The 13,656-nt window shown below is 37.9% G+C and overlaps 1 protein-coding gene across 1 annotated transcript; it reads right to left on the bottom strand.

The window, feature by feature from the left end:
* Window positions 1-4,496: 4,496 nt before the first annotated feature.
* LOC7489120 (zinc finger protein CONSTANS-LIKE 5) lies at window positions 4,497-6,324 on the bottom strand. The gene is made up of 2 exons (XM_024604775.2): window positions 5,329-6,324; window positions 4,497-5,245 (listed from the first exon to the last, which is right to left on the bottom strand). The coding sequence occupies exons 1-2, from the start codon at window positions 6,094-6,096 to the stop codon at window positions 4,859-4,861; spliced, it is 1,155 nt and encodes a 384-aa protein (XP_024460543.1). The 5' UTR covers window positions 6,097-6,324; the 3' UTR covers window positions 4,497-4,858.
* Between the last annotated feature and the right edge of the window lie 7,332 nt (window positions 6,325-13,656).

Genomic DNA, 13,656 nt, shown 5'->3' with positions numbered 1-13,656 from the left:
TTAGTCTCCCTTAACTTAGCCTTTTATTATACCTTCTTCTTCTTTAAATTTTAAACTTCATATTATGCCCTTTTAATTAGGCCAAAACTGCCCTTATTTGGGACTTCTCGACCACTCAGCATCTCCGAAAGTAGGTGTTCATCATGAAGCCTTGAAACAAAACAAAGGCATATTAAGTTTTTTGTAATAATAATTCAAAATAAATATACTAACAAATCCTTATCTAAAGAAATAATTGTTCGGTGAGGCCAAAATAGTGGGAAAACTATCATTAAACATTTGTATAATGTTTGATGGAATCATTAAGAGCTTTTATATGATGTTTATAATATACAAGCCATCTCCTTTAATATTGTATCATTTTCCTTGATAAGGTATCACAAGGCATTTTTTTCCTCATCAGACAAAGGGAAAGTAGGGAGAAAACAAAGCCAATTCTTAGTCCAATATAATAAGAACTTACTCAAGAATCACATGATCCGGTCTGGGGCGTGAAGGTTCTAGCAAGAGCCCTAGTGGTGACTGCCATTAACGAGGGGTGAATATGGGTGGGGACATAGCCATAGAAGTGGGGGTGGTATCCTTACTACTAGAATAAGACCCTTGTTTAGAGGTTACACTCTTCTCATCTTGGGATTGACTTTCATATATGTCATGGTTAAATTATCAAGGGAAGAGGGCTCTTCTTTCCCATGATAACTAGGGATCGAATTCCTTCTGCGGTAATGGTCTTTGACACGAGTTTGTTATGGGAATGCTCTCCATCTCTTGAAAAACTTGTTAAATAGTCCAAAAACTGGATATGTCCTTAGACTTAACACTATCTTCATTATCCTCTTCACTGGTCTCCTCCTCGAATTCCTCATCTGAAGGTGAATCTACACCAAAACAAAGTCAAAGAATGATAAATATATCAAACAATGGATAAAGTATAAAGCTTTATATACCCTACCTACTCCTTTCCCAATATAGCCCTTTAGCCATCCCATTCACGATGAAGTGATTAGGCTTTCATTAGGTTCATGCAAACATCCCTTTCAAAGTCATTTAGATGAGGCCTTACATTTATATTTGACTTAATGCTCTCCATCTTGAAGAGTCTCTTCATTAAACCTTACAATTAACCACCTCTCTCTCCACCCCTTCACATGGGTGGTTCTACCTTTCAATATGTTCTTGATTCACCCTTTTGGTTGGCCGACAAAGGTGGAGAGCCAATAAAATTTATGACCACCATTAGAGAAGCCATTCAGGGTGTAACATGACTTGAATATCTCTATAGTTAGCTCTAACCCAACAAGCTTAAGATACTCATTAAAAGCCTTAAGAAAAACCCATTTATTTATATGTAGTTGCCTGTCACATAATTATAGTAAAAAAGACACCACTTACAAACCCTTCAAAGGGAAGGAATACCCCACCTCATATATATAAAATAGAGTTATAATTTCAAACTTCTCACTACAATCACCCACTGTTTAATTGCTTATCGTTTCAGACTGGTGAGGGATTATATCTATATATGCCCTTTTTTGTTGACCTTTAGCCCTCGCCAGTTGCTCTATGGTTATGGTGTTATCCTCTGTATCTTTAAGAGCCCTTGGTAATCTAAGGTTCCCTAACAAAGAATCATCAACCTTTCTAATCATAGGGCTGAGTCTGATCGTCCTAGACCCTCTGGGTTTTATGGCCCTGGCCTAATGATGAAGTCACTACTAGAAGCTACTTTCTTACCCCTCCTTCTATCCATTTTTATAATTATATAAAACACTAAGTATGAGTGGTTACCTCAAGATAAGTCTCTTTGTACCACGCATCATGTAAATCCCATACACTCCATACAAAAGCCAAATGCTTTATGCAATTACTCTCTAGAAGGAACACAATACACACGTAAGAACTACTTCGTGAAATGATTTACGTAGAAGTTTAGAGAGAGGAACTTCTGGTATGGAATGAAATGGAATGAAAGGAAGTCCTTATATAATGGGAGGCTTCCCTTATCCTCCGCCAGATCGACAACACATGTCACTGTTTTTAGTAGATCCTCAAAGTTAAAGCCAACACCGCCATAAAGTATTTCTCTAGGTATTTTTCATCTAAAAAAGCATTCTTTTAATTGTGATGCACACCTTTGTGCATGAGTACTTTAGTGATATGCCTTGAAATATCTGTTCCTTTTTTTATACAGAGAAAAATCAAGTGTCCCATTAAAAAAAATGAGTGTATCTTTAAAGTCTTTGTATATTTTTACCATAAAGACTTGGGGGCTGCTAATGGATTAAGATTTATCAGTATTTATTAAACAACATTTTGGTGGCCCAAGCTTGTTTTAATAACAACCCATGCCTAGGAGTTTTTTTTAAAAGGTTTTGGGCCCAAGTTATAGGCTTGAGACTAAGTGCTAAACATATAGCTTGAGACCCTTGGACTTATATAGTGCGTCTAAGCCCAGGCGCCAAGCTTGCACCTAACACCCGTGAGCTCAGGCATGCACTTGAGCCCAGACACCAGGCACCAGACACATGTTTGGTGCCTCTTGGGCCTAGGCCACACACTTAGCATCTCTTGGGTCTAAGCTGCATGTTTGGGCCAGTCTTGGGCCTTGCCTTATGGACTAAACCTAATACTTAGTCCTTTGGAATTTTTGTCTGACCTAAGCCTTTTTAGTCGGGATCCTGCTCCATCTACACACTTGGGTATACAAGTGTCTTCCATGGCGTACCATATTTTCATAACATAAATACGTGTGTAAGAGATATATGTCTCTCATTAATGTTACAAAAAAGAAATGGCTTCCCACTCCTTTCTCTCAAGTAAGAAGACAAGGTTCAGGGGGTATAAATACCCCCTGAACCACCTAGGTAAGAGGTTCATTATTTTTTCATTCTCAATATACACACATAACACTATTTTCTCTTATAGAGCATTCATTACATACCAAAATAAAAACAGACAACCTTTTATATATTTATTGTATATTTATTGCACTTTCTCTTTACAAATATACTAACTTAAGCAACTGAGAGTGTCCAAATCCACCAAAAGATGACTGTTTTGCAGGTACTGAGATTCTTAAATCAAGCTATCACCTTCCTTTGCTATGGAGAATGGATATAATAACATGAACACTTGATTAAGCGTATTATCTAACCACAATAAAACCATAACCATATTCCTAAGTATTTTGGATTTTGAAACATTATCAATATAATTTTAAAAATAAATAACATGTAATAGAAATTTTACCTTTCATTGCACTGTTATAATCCATTTTGTAATTGATGTTCTGAATTTATTGTTATAATGGCCGCCATAGTTGTTCCACAACAACAATGACCATTACAGTTGTTATTTCAAAAGTGCAATGTCATTGCACTCTATACAAAAAAAAGGAATTGGTTGATAATTTTTTTTTCTTAAATTCTTACAAATATTACATGCTTGACTCTTATGTTTATAAACATTATAAATATCAATATCAATATTGATATCGTGATCATGTTTATGTTCATGATTGTTACCGTAACGTAATTTAAAAGTATGATATATATATATATATATATATATATATATATATATATATATATTATTTTTTTAAATAACAAAGAAATATAAGGTAATTTTTTTTTCTAGTTGAGTACTTGGCATAAAGGCAACTTTCTTCATGAGTGAAAAGTCCTCAATCCATGTCTTTTTTATGAATGTTAACTTATGTTTGAGAACAAACTATGAATAACTTGATTCCAAACAGCCAAAGACCTTTCATGGCAGTAATTAAAAAGCAAGGTAGCGAGCTTTACATTTAATTGAATAAGTTGTTTCTTTGTGTCCGAAAATTGACTTTTATGATTGAAAATGCACACTCATCTTTTCAATAAAAAGGATGTGGGGATGGTTTCAAGGGTCTGGACAATGAGAATGTCTTTGTCAATCAAAGAAGCCCTTTGTTTCAAACATGGAAGAAATCCTGATAACATAACAGTCTGATGCACATTTTTTTTCCCTACACGACCATGCATAAATATCTGATGAAGCATTATGAGGGATAACTTTTCCAAGGTATCTTGCTTTGATCTTGTAAAAGGGACAGTGGAAGTATCTAAGCAGCCATTAGTACAAGTGTACAACAATAATAAATAATAATTCCATCTACCCATTCATACCCAATTAGCTGCAAAAGTTCTGAATCTGATATCCCAAGATTTTAAAGTGAGAAAGGCCAAATTCCTCAATCTATCTCCTTAGAGAGCGAAGCTGTTAGAGATCTGGTCGAAGCGCTGTATTTTGCCTTTTCTATAGCTGTCATAAAACCTGAAAATTCCCATGTTTTAGTCAGGAAAGTTCTCTCTTTCTAGGTCTGTCAAATTTATATACGACTAATAAAGGCATCAGGGGAGAGAACAGGACTCAATTATTGAACTTTACTTTAGCCAGAAATGATATTATATAGTATAGTTATTAGATTGAAAAAATGCTTTGGGAGCCAATAGAAATGGAGAAAGAGATTCGAGATCTTTTTTGAGAAGGAAGACCAAGACCAAAAACTTTTTACTAACGGAGAAGGAATTACAGAAGCCCTGATAGTTAAAAAGAGAAGGCAAATGGGACTTTTGATCTGAAAAGCAAATTTCAAGAGCAAAAGCATAGCAGCAGCGTCACTAATCTAGCTGCTTAGAAAACAAAAGGCTACACTTCAACTGATCCATTTAAGGATTCGTCTAAACTTTACAGATGACGGTAATCAACGTCGGGGGGGTGTAAGACCAACTTCTTACCGTTATTATAGCTGACAAATTACATATTCTTCTTCATAGTAATTAATAGCTAATTATCCCCTCCCTAATCCACAATCAAATCAAAACGAGGGAACGACACCGTAATGAGTATCGGCCAGGAAAGGGACAGAGCTCGGAGAGTTATATAGGGTGTCCATATCGGATTCCATTTCGGTTCGCTTCGCGAATCGGCCTTTGATTCTTGGCCTGGTTTCTGCGTAAGCTTTACGTGAAGCATACCGTATGGTTTTTTCGAATTTACGGTTCTTTCTTTTCTCTCTGTACCTCAAAACTCTAGCTTCGCGGTCAATCCCAGCTAACTGAGCTGCTGCTTGATTTGTAGTGGAACCTGAGATGGGCATGCTTGGATCGGTATAAGTATTCATGCTTCGGCCGAAGGGATACGAAATATCGGACATAGAATTCCCATCAGGAACAACACCAACATCGAGGGAAGACGAAGAAACCTGAAAAATCAAAGAAACTTTTTCAGCAACTCTACTAGGCTTATAGTTATTTGAGCTTCAACTACGCAGGTTTTCGTACTTACGCTGTGGCTAAGGGACTGAGAGGGGTAGCTGCTGAAAGAGGTGAGTTTCGATCTACAGAAATCAATATCAAAGCAGTTTTTATGATCGATCACGGGAAGCGGAGCTGGTTTGTTTTGCACAGGCACAACGCTATCAGCTCCAGCACCACCCCCACCATGACTCTGCTTGTACCTCCCATCCATCGAATTCTGATACTCAAAATCAAGAAAGGGATCCATTTCACAGAAAAACATATCTCCAGTCTTGACAACAGGATTCTCGATGTTGATCTTGGTATTAAGGTCATGTGTTGTGTGATTACCGTGCAACAACCACGAAACACCCTCGATCTCATCGTTATGATCATATGCAGACACACCATTTTGATCACCAGGCACTAGAAAATTAAACGCCGAGGAAGTCTTAACAATTGATTCAGCAGAGTCATAAAAAGGCTCCACGGGGACTCGTTCATGACGGCGAGCAAGAGGGTTAGCAGAGTGGATGTCAGCATCACAAGTAACACAAAGAGCAGCTGCATCAGCCTTACAGGTAACCGCAGCGGGTGCTTGCTCGCAAACCTCACACATCCACACACGCTCGTGCCTTGACATGATCTTGCTGTTCACCCCACTATGGTGAATCTTGGTGTCACAATTCAGACACAAAAAAGCAGAGTCCGCCCGGCAAAACGCAGCTGCAGCTGCCGTTTTGCACGAGTCGCAACGTTTAGCCGCAACACTCCATCCTCCGGTCAAGTTCTTTAAGCTCTCAACTTCAATTCCCATTTCGTTTTCTTTTTGGTTCTCCCGGTCAGTTTCTGAAATAAACAGGAAACCGAAAACGTTTTTCCTTCTGGGTTTCTGATTCTCTAAAATGCTGTAAAGAGAAGTTGTAGGATTTTGGTATTTGTGGGAATGCGGGGGCTAAGAGTAAAGACTCGAAGAGTTGGGTGTGTTGATTGCTTGGCTATTGATTGTTATTATCCATCTAAGTCTAGTCAGAGGAAAAACTAGGTGCTGATAAATAAGAAGACGACACGTGGATAGATCGTAACCAAGGAAAAAGATTTCTTATTATTCATTCATTCATCAGGAAGACACATAATATATATTAGTGATTATGTTATTGGGTTTTTGAGGATTTTAATAGTGTTTATGAGATGCTGTTGTCATGTGTCTGTGCCGACGTGGGACCCATGTGAGATTGGGGGTGGGCGTGGGGGTGGGGGTGATGAGGTTACAGAGAGTTGGATGCAAAATCCCATGTCATCAAATGGGTTGGGTTGGCGCTAGGGTGTTAAAAAAAATTGTATATTTGCTTATTTGATTTTATCTAACTTTTTCAAGTTAGATAATATAGATTTTATACATGATAATTAAATAAAATTTGTTTAGAAAATAAGCAATATATCCTATAACAACAAACTTATTTTGTTTTGTTGTTATATGTTTTGTTTTTTTTTTTTTATAATTCATTCTTTTATTTTATTCAATTGCTTGGGTTGATTTATTAAATTTAAATTGTTTGTTATGGCTTATACAGGTTTTGAGCTAATTCATTGAGCTCAAATCTTACTTCTAAATAAGTCTAACCCATGAAAAATAGCATTATAAACCTGTGAATATTTGTAATGTTATAAAAAAAATTAGCCCAATTTAATATATTTAACTTGCTCAAATAAAAAAATCTAAATAAATTTAATTTATAATTTATAAAATATAAAAAGTTAAGTTGAATACAATTATAGATTCAAATACAACCCAACTAAATCCATTTGAAGATGAAATGGGACAGCTACTACACAAAAAAATGTTTTTTTTTATATAAGATCTACAAAATATATTGTTTTTGGACTAGTAGTAAAAAAATAATTTTTTCCTTTTAATTATTTTTACTGTTAAAGATTTAAAAATATATATATTTTAAAAAATCTATTAAACAAAAATATAAAATAATTAAAAAAATTAAATTAATATAAAATTCAAATATTTATTACAAATTTAAACATTTATAAGTTCAAATACAATTAATGTAAAATAGAAGCGCTGGAGGAGGAGGAGGAGGAGGAGGGTTTTCGCTTGGACCATGAGGCAAATAAGAGGGAGCACATTTATCACTATGTTTGAAGCATGTCCGTCAGGAAAACGTAGACTTTTAAGCTATTGGTAGACAAATAATTGTGTATTTTTGTTTAAGGTAAAATTGGCTTTAGGCTTTACGGCCTATGACCCATTATAAACCAACTTCAGATTTGTATGGTGACAAAACAAAGATATATCTATTCTAGTTTTGATGTTGTCTTTTGTCTTTCATTTCACAATATTCATAACCATGTTGAAAATATTTTCAAACATATTCTTTTTAATGTGCATGGCATCAAGTTATGGCGAAGGAGATTAGTCTTCCAATAAAAAAGCTCCCAGAAAATATTTCACTTTACTGAATTATGGATCAAATCAAAATCAGGAAACTTATGCTTACCAAATTGAAAACCAAACACAATGTCATCATACTTTGACACCATGTCATACAATTCTTCACCTGACAATACCGGCGATGCAACATCCCTTTCAACTTTGCCAACAAAGAAGTCCTTTTTATTCGTTATGTACTTGTGATCCGTTGGCAAGATTTGCTTGTTGTAATAAAAAAGAAGATGTTTTACCACCTTTTGTTAACGTGAATGCCTTATTATTTTCCATATAATATGAATATGCTAGTTTTTCATGCGTGCTCCAACCAGAAACCATTCAATACGCATGAAAATCATTGATAATCCACATCAAAGTTGTCTTCATCTGAAAATTGTTTCCTCAATACATCATATGTCAAAGCCTCGGATGACCACAACTGCTTTAACTCATCAATTAACGGACAAAGACAAACCTCTATATTCTAACTCAGACTATGAGGACCAAACATGAACTCTGGCCTCATACGCATCCCCGGTGGTAAGTTATCGACCGTGAGTATCATCGGCCAACAAGAATAAAGATCAACAAATGACCCGAATGGATTGAATCCATCTATAAATAACCCAAAACAAACGTTCCTTGATTCTATTGAAAACTAAAGATGCATCTTATTAAAATGTTTCTAGGCTTCACCATTAAAAGGGTGCACCATCACTCCATCCACCACATCATGTGAATGATGCTATGTCATGTGCTCAACAATCTTTTATGAGATGAATAATCTTTTCCAGTCTAGGTATGATTGAGAAGTATCTAAGTTTTTTATATGTGATAAGAGTTCTTTCCCTGTCAGTTTTGGGTTTATAACGAGCATGTCCATATGTTTTGCACTTGGTTAACTCTTCTTTTTAAAAGTAGTACAACGTGCAGTAGTTTGGATATATGTTAATTTTCCGGTATCCTAGGCTAAGGGATTTCATCATGGATTTAGCAACATAAAAGTTCTTTTTCAGGCTATTTCTTTCAGGTAAAATGCCTTTTCATTTAACAATTTTATCGTAATCGGCCTCACTCAACCCATAATCTGAATTGATGATGAACACTTGTGTAATGATCGATAATTTACAGTGACTTGTGCACCTATCCCATAATGGTTTATTGGAGTATTTCAAAAAATCAAAAAATGTGGTTGCGTCTGCATTAGGTTCTTCATCTACTGTTGTAACTCATTTTTGGGTCCCCACAAATAAAAAAATATATATATAATAATAATAATAATAATAATAAAAAAAAAAAAAGAATTTGAACAGTGTCGTTTTGACACTGTTCCTCTACCCGAGGCCCCATGCCGTTGGAGCCGAACCTCGACAGTAGCACCCAATGGCCGACCAGCCGCCGCTTGCCCTGCTCCCATGCGCAACGGTAAGAAGCCCCACTCACTTGGCTCTATAAATAGCACCCAACACAGCAGTACATGGGGAGGGGGGAAACGAAAAAAAACAGAGGAGAGGAGGATTTTTTTGGATGGGAGAGGGCTCTTTTGAAACTGAAAAGGGGGAAGGGAGAAAAAGGGGGAAGTTTGAAACAGGGGAGGGAATTTAAGAGAAGAGGAATAGGGAGTGTAGAAGGGGAAGAGGTTTGATAATGAAGAGAAGAGAAAGCAAAATGAAATACCAAGGGGAGTGAACAGTCGAGTCTCGCCACTGCTTGGAGCTGCCATCCGTGAGCCACTACACCGCCACCGGCCTCCACCGCCAGCGAAGCAGTCAGAACAACAAGGCACCGCTTACCTTTCTCTTAGAACCACCACTTGGAAGAAGAAGCAGAGAAGCAAGGTGACAGAAACAGTGAAGCAAAGCAAACAGAAGCCAACCGGGAAGAAAAACAGAGACTGGGGTCTCTGCACGGAGAAGAAGAAGAATCGTGTCTTACCCTCGGGAACCAACACCATCCCAGCCATCCTCCCCAGTAACACGCCAACTGCACCAGCGTTGCCAAACGCCGCCACCATCCTGCCTCAGCTCATCATCTTCCTCCCACCCGGCGCTGCACCACTTGAAGAAAAGGCAGCACCTGCTCCTCTGCACGGGGAAGGAGTAAACAGCTGCTGTCATTGGACTTTCCAGTCACTGTCATCTTTCTCCCACACGCCGCCGCCACCAACCCCTCCACAAAGCTGCTGCAGAGAAGGAAGAACAAGGTTGACAGAGGGAACAAAGGAAACAGGGGAGAACAGAGCTGAAGAAAAAACAGCAGAGAGGAGGAAGAGCAGCCGCGGCAACGCCACCGCCAAACCCGCCAGCAGCACCGCCTTCAGAGCCACCACAGGTCAGCCCTCTGACCCTTATCTTTGTTTACTGTTCATCGTCTTGCATGCAGAACGTGCACTGTGCACGTTCTGCAAGCAAGGAAATAATTACCCGGTTACTGTGTGCACAGTAACTGGCTAATTAATTAACGGGTTACTGTTCACCTGCACTGTGTGTACAGTGAACAGTAACCAGCCATGTGGTGTTGGGCTGGGCTGAGTCCAGCCCTGTAGAAACCAGGCCCCAATTTATTTTGGGCCGATTTCGGCCCAGTCTCCTTTCGAGCCGGGTCTGGCCCATTCGAACAAAAAATTCTTTAAAAATTATTTCAAAAAATATGTGATTTTGTTATAATTTTATTACTGTATTTTGATCAATACCGGTTTGTATTTTTATACTGTAACGATACAAATCCGGTATTAAAATACCCGGTTTTCGTCAAGACATAAAAAATAAAATAAGTTAAAAATGTTTTGTTTTCGTGCATACGGCCTAGTCTCTCCAACGTATATATATAAATATTATAACATCATATTTTCACACAACAAAGGAAATTTCAAAACGATATATGTATTAGCATGCATTTTGGCTTTAATAACCAGTTTATTCAAGCCATGAGAACTAGGCCAATATTTCAAAAATTCTAAAAAAATCTTTTTGTCTTCTTTTAGTATTTGGGATTACGAATTTATACATAAAACGTATTCCTGATATTAAAAATATGGTTTTTTTACATAGATATTAGAACGGTTAGGTTTTACCCGATAAGATAAGGACCTCCTTATTGAGGAGGAATTTTCTTGAACCATAGACGGACCAACATACATAGACATTAGAACGGTTAGGTTTTACCCGATAAGATAAGGACCTCCTTATTGAGGAGGACTTTTCTTGAACCGTAGACAGACCAACAACTAGGAAACACAACGAGACCTTGAATTTTATCAGACAAATAAACAATGCAGCTTACCTTAGGTAGGGCGTATTTGGGGTGCTAATACCTTCCCTTTACGCAACCAGTCCCCGTGCCCGATCTCTGAGACCAGTTAGGGTTCCTAGTGACCAAAATACTAGGTGGCGACTCCCACACCATTTTTCACTACTAAGAGACAACGAATTCCTTGTCTCCCCATATTTACCAGATATATATATCCCCATATACATTTTTTGTGGGTGGACGATCGCCGCGACGTCGCTCACGTGCGACAGAATGGCGACTCCACTGGGGACCTTGTGGACTAAGCTTTGTTTTTGTCTGATTTGTTTTTGTTTTCGTGTGTTTATTGTTAAATATAGAACTGTCTCATGCGTATATGCTTTAAATATTTTTACACATTGTTCATGCATTATATAGAACTGTCTCATGCATCACATACTTTGATTATTGAGAGCACACACAAACTTTAAGTTAAGTGGGGGACTAGCAGCTTACCTTACGACTGTTAGTCAAGGTTTAAGTTTGTGTAAACCCCAACTCTTCGCTGAGTGCTTAGACTGGTAATAGTTGGTACATGTGCCATCTCATTGCCTACAAGCCCCCATATTGCCTCCACGAGGGCAATCACTGGGACAGCAAGAGACCCCTTTTAGAGACCAAGTAGTAAATCTATCCTATGTCTCACATAAAGGAACTAGAACCTACCTTTAGGTTGTATGCTCCATAATCTCTTTTGCATCAAAACAAGTCTAAACCTAAAGGTATTTTTCCCAGGACTTGTGAATGAAATGGCCACCATTGCTAAATTTTCCATCATAGAATACGAAAAAATTCTGAAATGTCACAATTGACTGAAGGAGACTGCCTTAGAAGCGATGCTAAGAAGTTGTCACCAATCAAGAACCTGAATTGCATTATGAATGAGGTGACCAAGTTAGTGACTCACTTTCAGAATGTGGATGAGGATGTGTTTTTTAGGAAATATAGACGTTTGGTAGAAATCGCAAGGGTAGAAGTTTAAGCACAGTTGTGCGAGCCTTAGTTCTTTTTTGGGATCCAGACTACCGGTGTTTTTCTTTTGGAAGCATAAACCTATGTCCCAATATAGGATGTTGACTGAGTTTCCAAACAATTTGTATAGGATTTATTTTCCTTTGAGATTTGACAAGATCACCCCCGAACTGTCAAAACTGCTCAGAATTGCCAACTTGGAAAAGTTTTTGGAAAAAGAATGGTACCGGTCTGAAGTGGAGGATGTTAGAAATTGAACTAGAAAAAGGTCAGGATCAGAAATAGAGTATATTTGGCCTTGTGTTGTTCCTAGGCCAGACGAATGTAGTGAGTTTGGAGGCCGCTGTTGCTTATGTAGAGTATGAGAATACACAAATCAATCCAGTGGTTTTTTTAATTTAGTTGAAACTATCGTGACACTTAACCATTGTAGGAAGACCGGAAAAGGAGCAATGAGATGCTGCATGCAGTTGTTGTATATCTAGATGGTTAGCCACATCGAAACAAAAAGGCCTATCTTTAATAATTTTTCGTGGTTCACCCAAAGACCCCTGAAGTTGGTAGAAGAAAAGAATGGGAAGATCTAGGCAACCAGGTTTGGGTTGACAAAGTAGAAGGTTTGCCTAATAGTGATTTCAGTGGAGAGCCCCGTGGGTCACTATAGTGGATGTCTTGGTGAGTTGTGGGCAGAGACGCTGGGTGCTTTTGGTAAGGATCACAAGTTATGTAAGTTATGCTCCTACCCTTGTGGTAAGGCAACTTGGGGGCATGCAATTTGTTCCAAGGACTATAGGAATTGCTCAATTCTTTGGTTTGTTCGAAGATCCCATTGCACAAGAAGTTGTGGAGATCATCAAACAAGATTGGAAGCATCTGGTTTTGGTTGAGATAGGAGGTTTAAAGGATGCAAGTGCAAGTGAAAGATATGCAAGATGGAGAGACTTAGCTGCTTCAGCTAATAGAAGCCAAATCTCCCCAAACTATAGAGGAGCCTATTAAGAGGAAAATGGTCAATAAGGAAGACTAGTGGAAAAGTTTCGGATAAAATTGAGCAAAAGCAGAAAGGATGAGCAAATACAATCTATTGATGCGAGGGATAACAAAGCTTGAGTTAAAGCTAGGTGAAGAGAAGATTGCTAGGAAAGAAGTGAGAAGGAGCTAGGAGGGATGAGTTTGGATTGGATGCAAAGTTGCTTTGAACTTGAAGCAATGGAGATTGACTTTAAAGATTGCCAAAGAAGCATAAAATATACCCAAGAAAAATCTGCACAAGTTCAATTCGAACGGATGGATAGGATTAGGAAGACCATTTGATGGAGATTGTAAAGGAAGAGAGTAAAAGGAAAGGTTTAAGGCTATTGAAGCAAAGTTAGCGGTTAAGAATGAGATAAAAGTTATGAGGATAAAACTTGACAAGGAGCGCGAAAAGGTGAAGTATTTAAGCTAGCAGCAATAGAAAAATACAAGGATCAAATAGACGCTAGTAATGCTGCTTTGAACAAAACCAATATGTTGCTCATAGAAAAGATGACCAAGACGAATGAGCAAATGGAAAAAGTTGTTGCGCATGATCGGATTATTAGAATCCATGCATGAAAAGTGGGAGGGGACAGCATTCGCTAGCGCCGAAGCCTAGCTAAAACCGATGCCTTTCTAGGGAAGATTGAGAATCGT

This window comes from Populus trichocarpa, chromosome 6 (assembly GCF_000002775.5).
Source record: "Populus trichocarpa isolate Nisqually-1 chromosome 6, P.trichocarpa_v4.1, whole genome shotgun sequence".
NCBI classification, from domain to species: domain Eukaryota; kingdom Viridiplantae; phylum Streptophyta; class Magnoliopsida; order Malpighiales; family Salicaceae; genus Populus; species Populus trichocarpa.
This window is presented reverse-complemented; position numbering and strand designations above follow the sequence as displayed.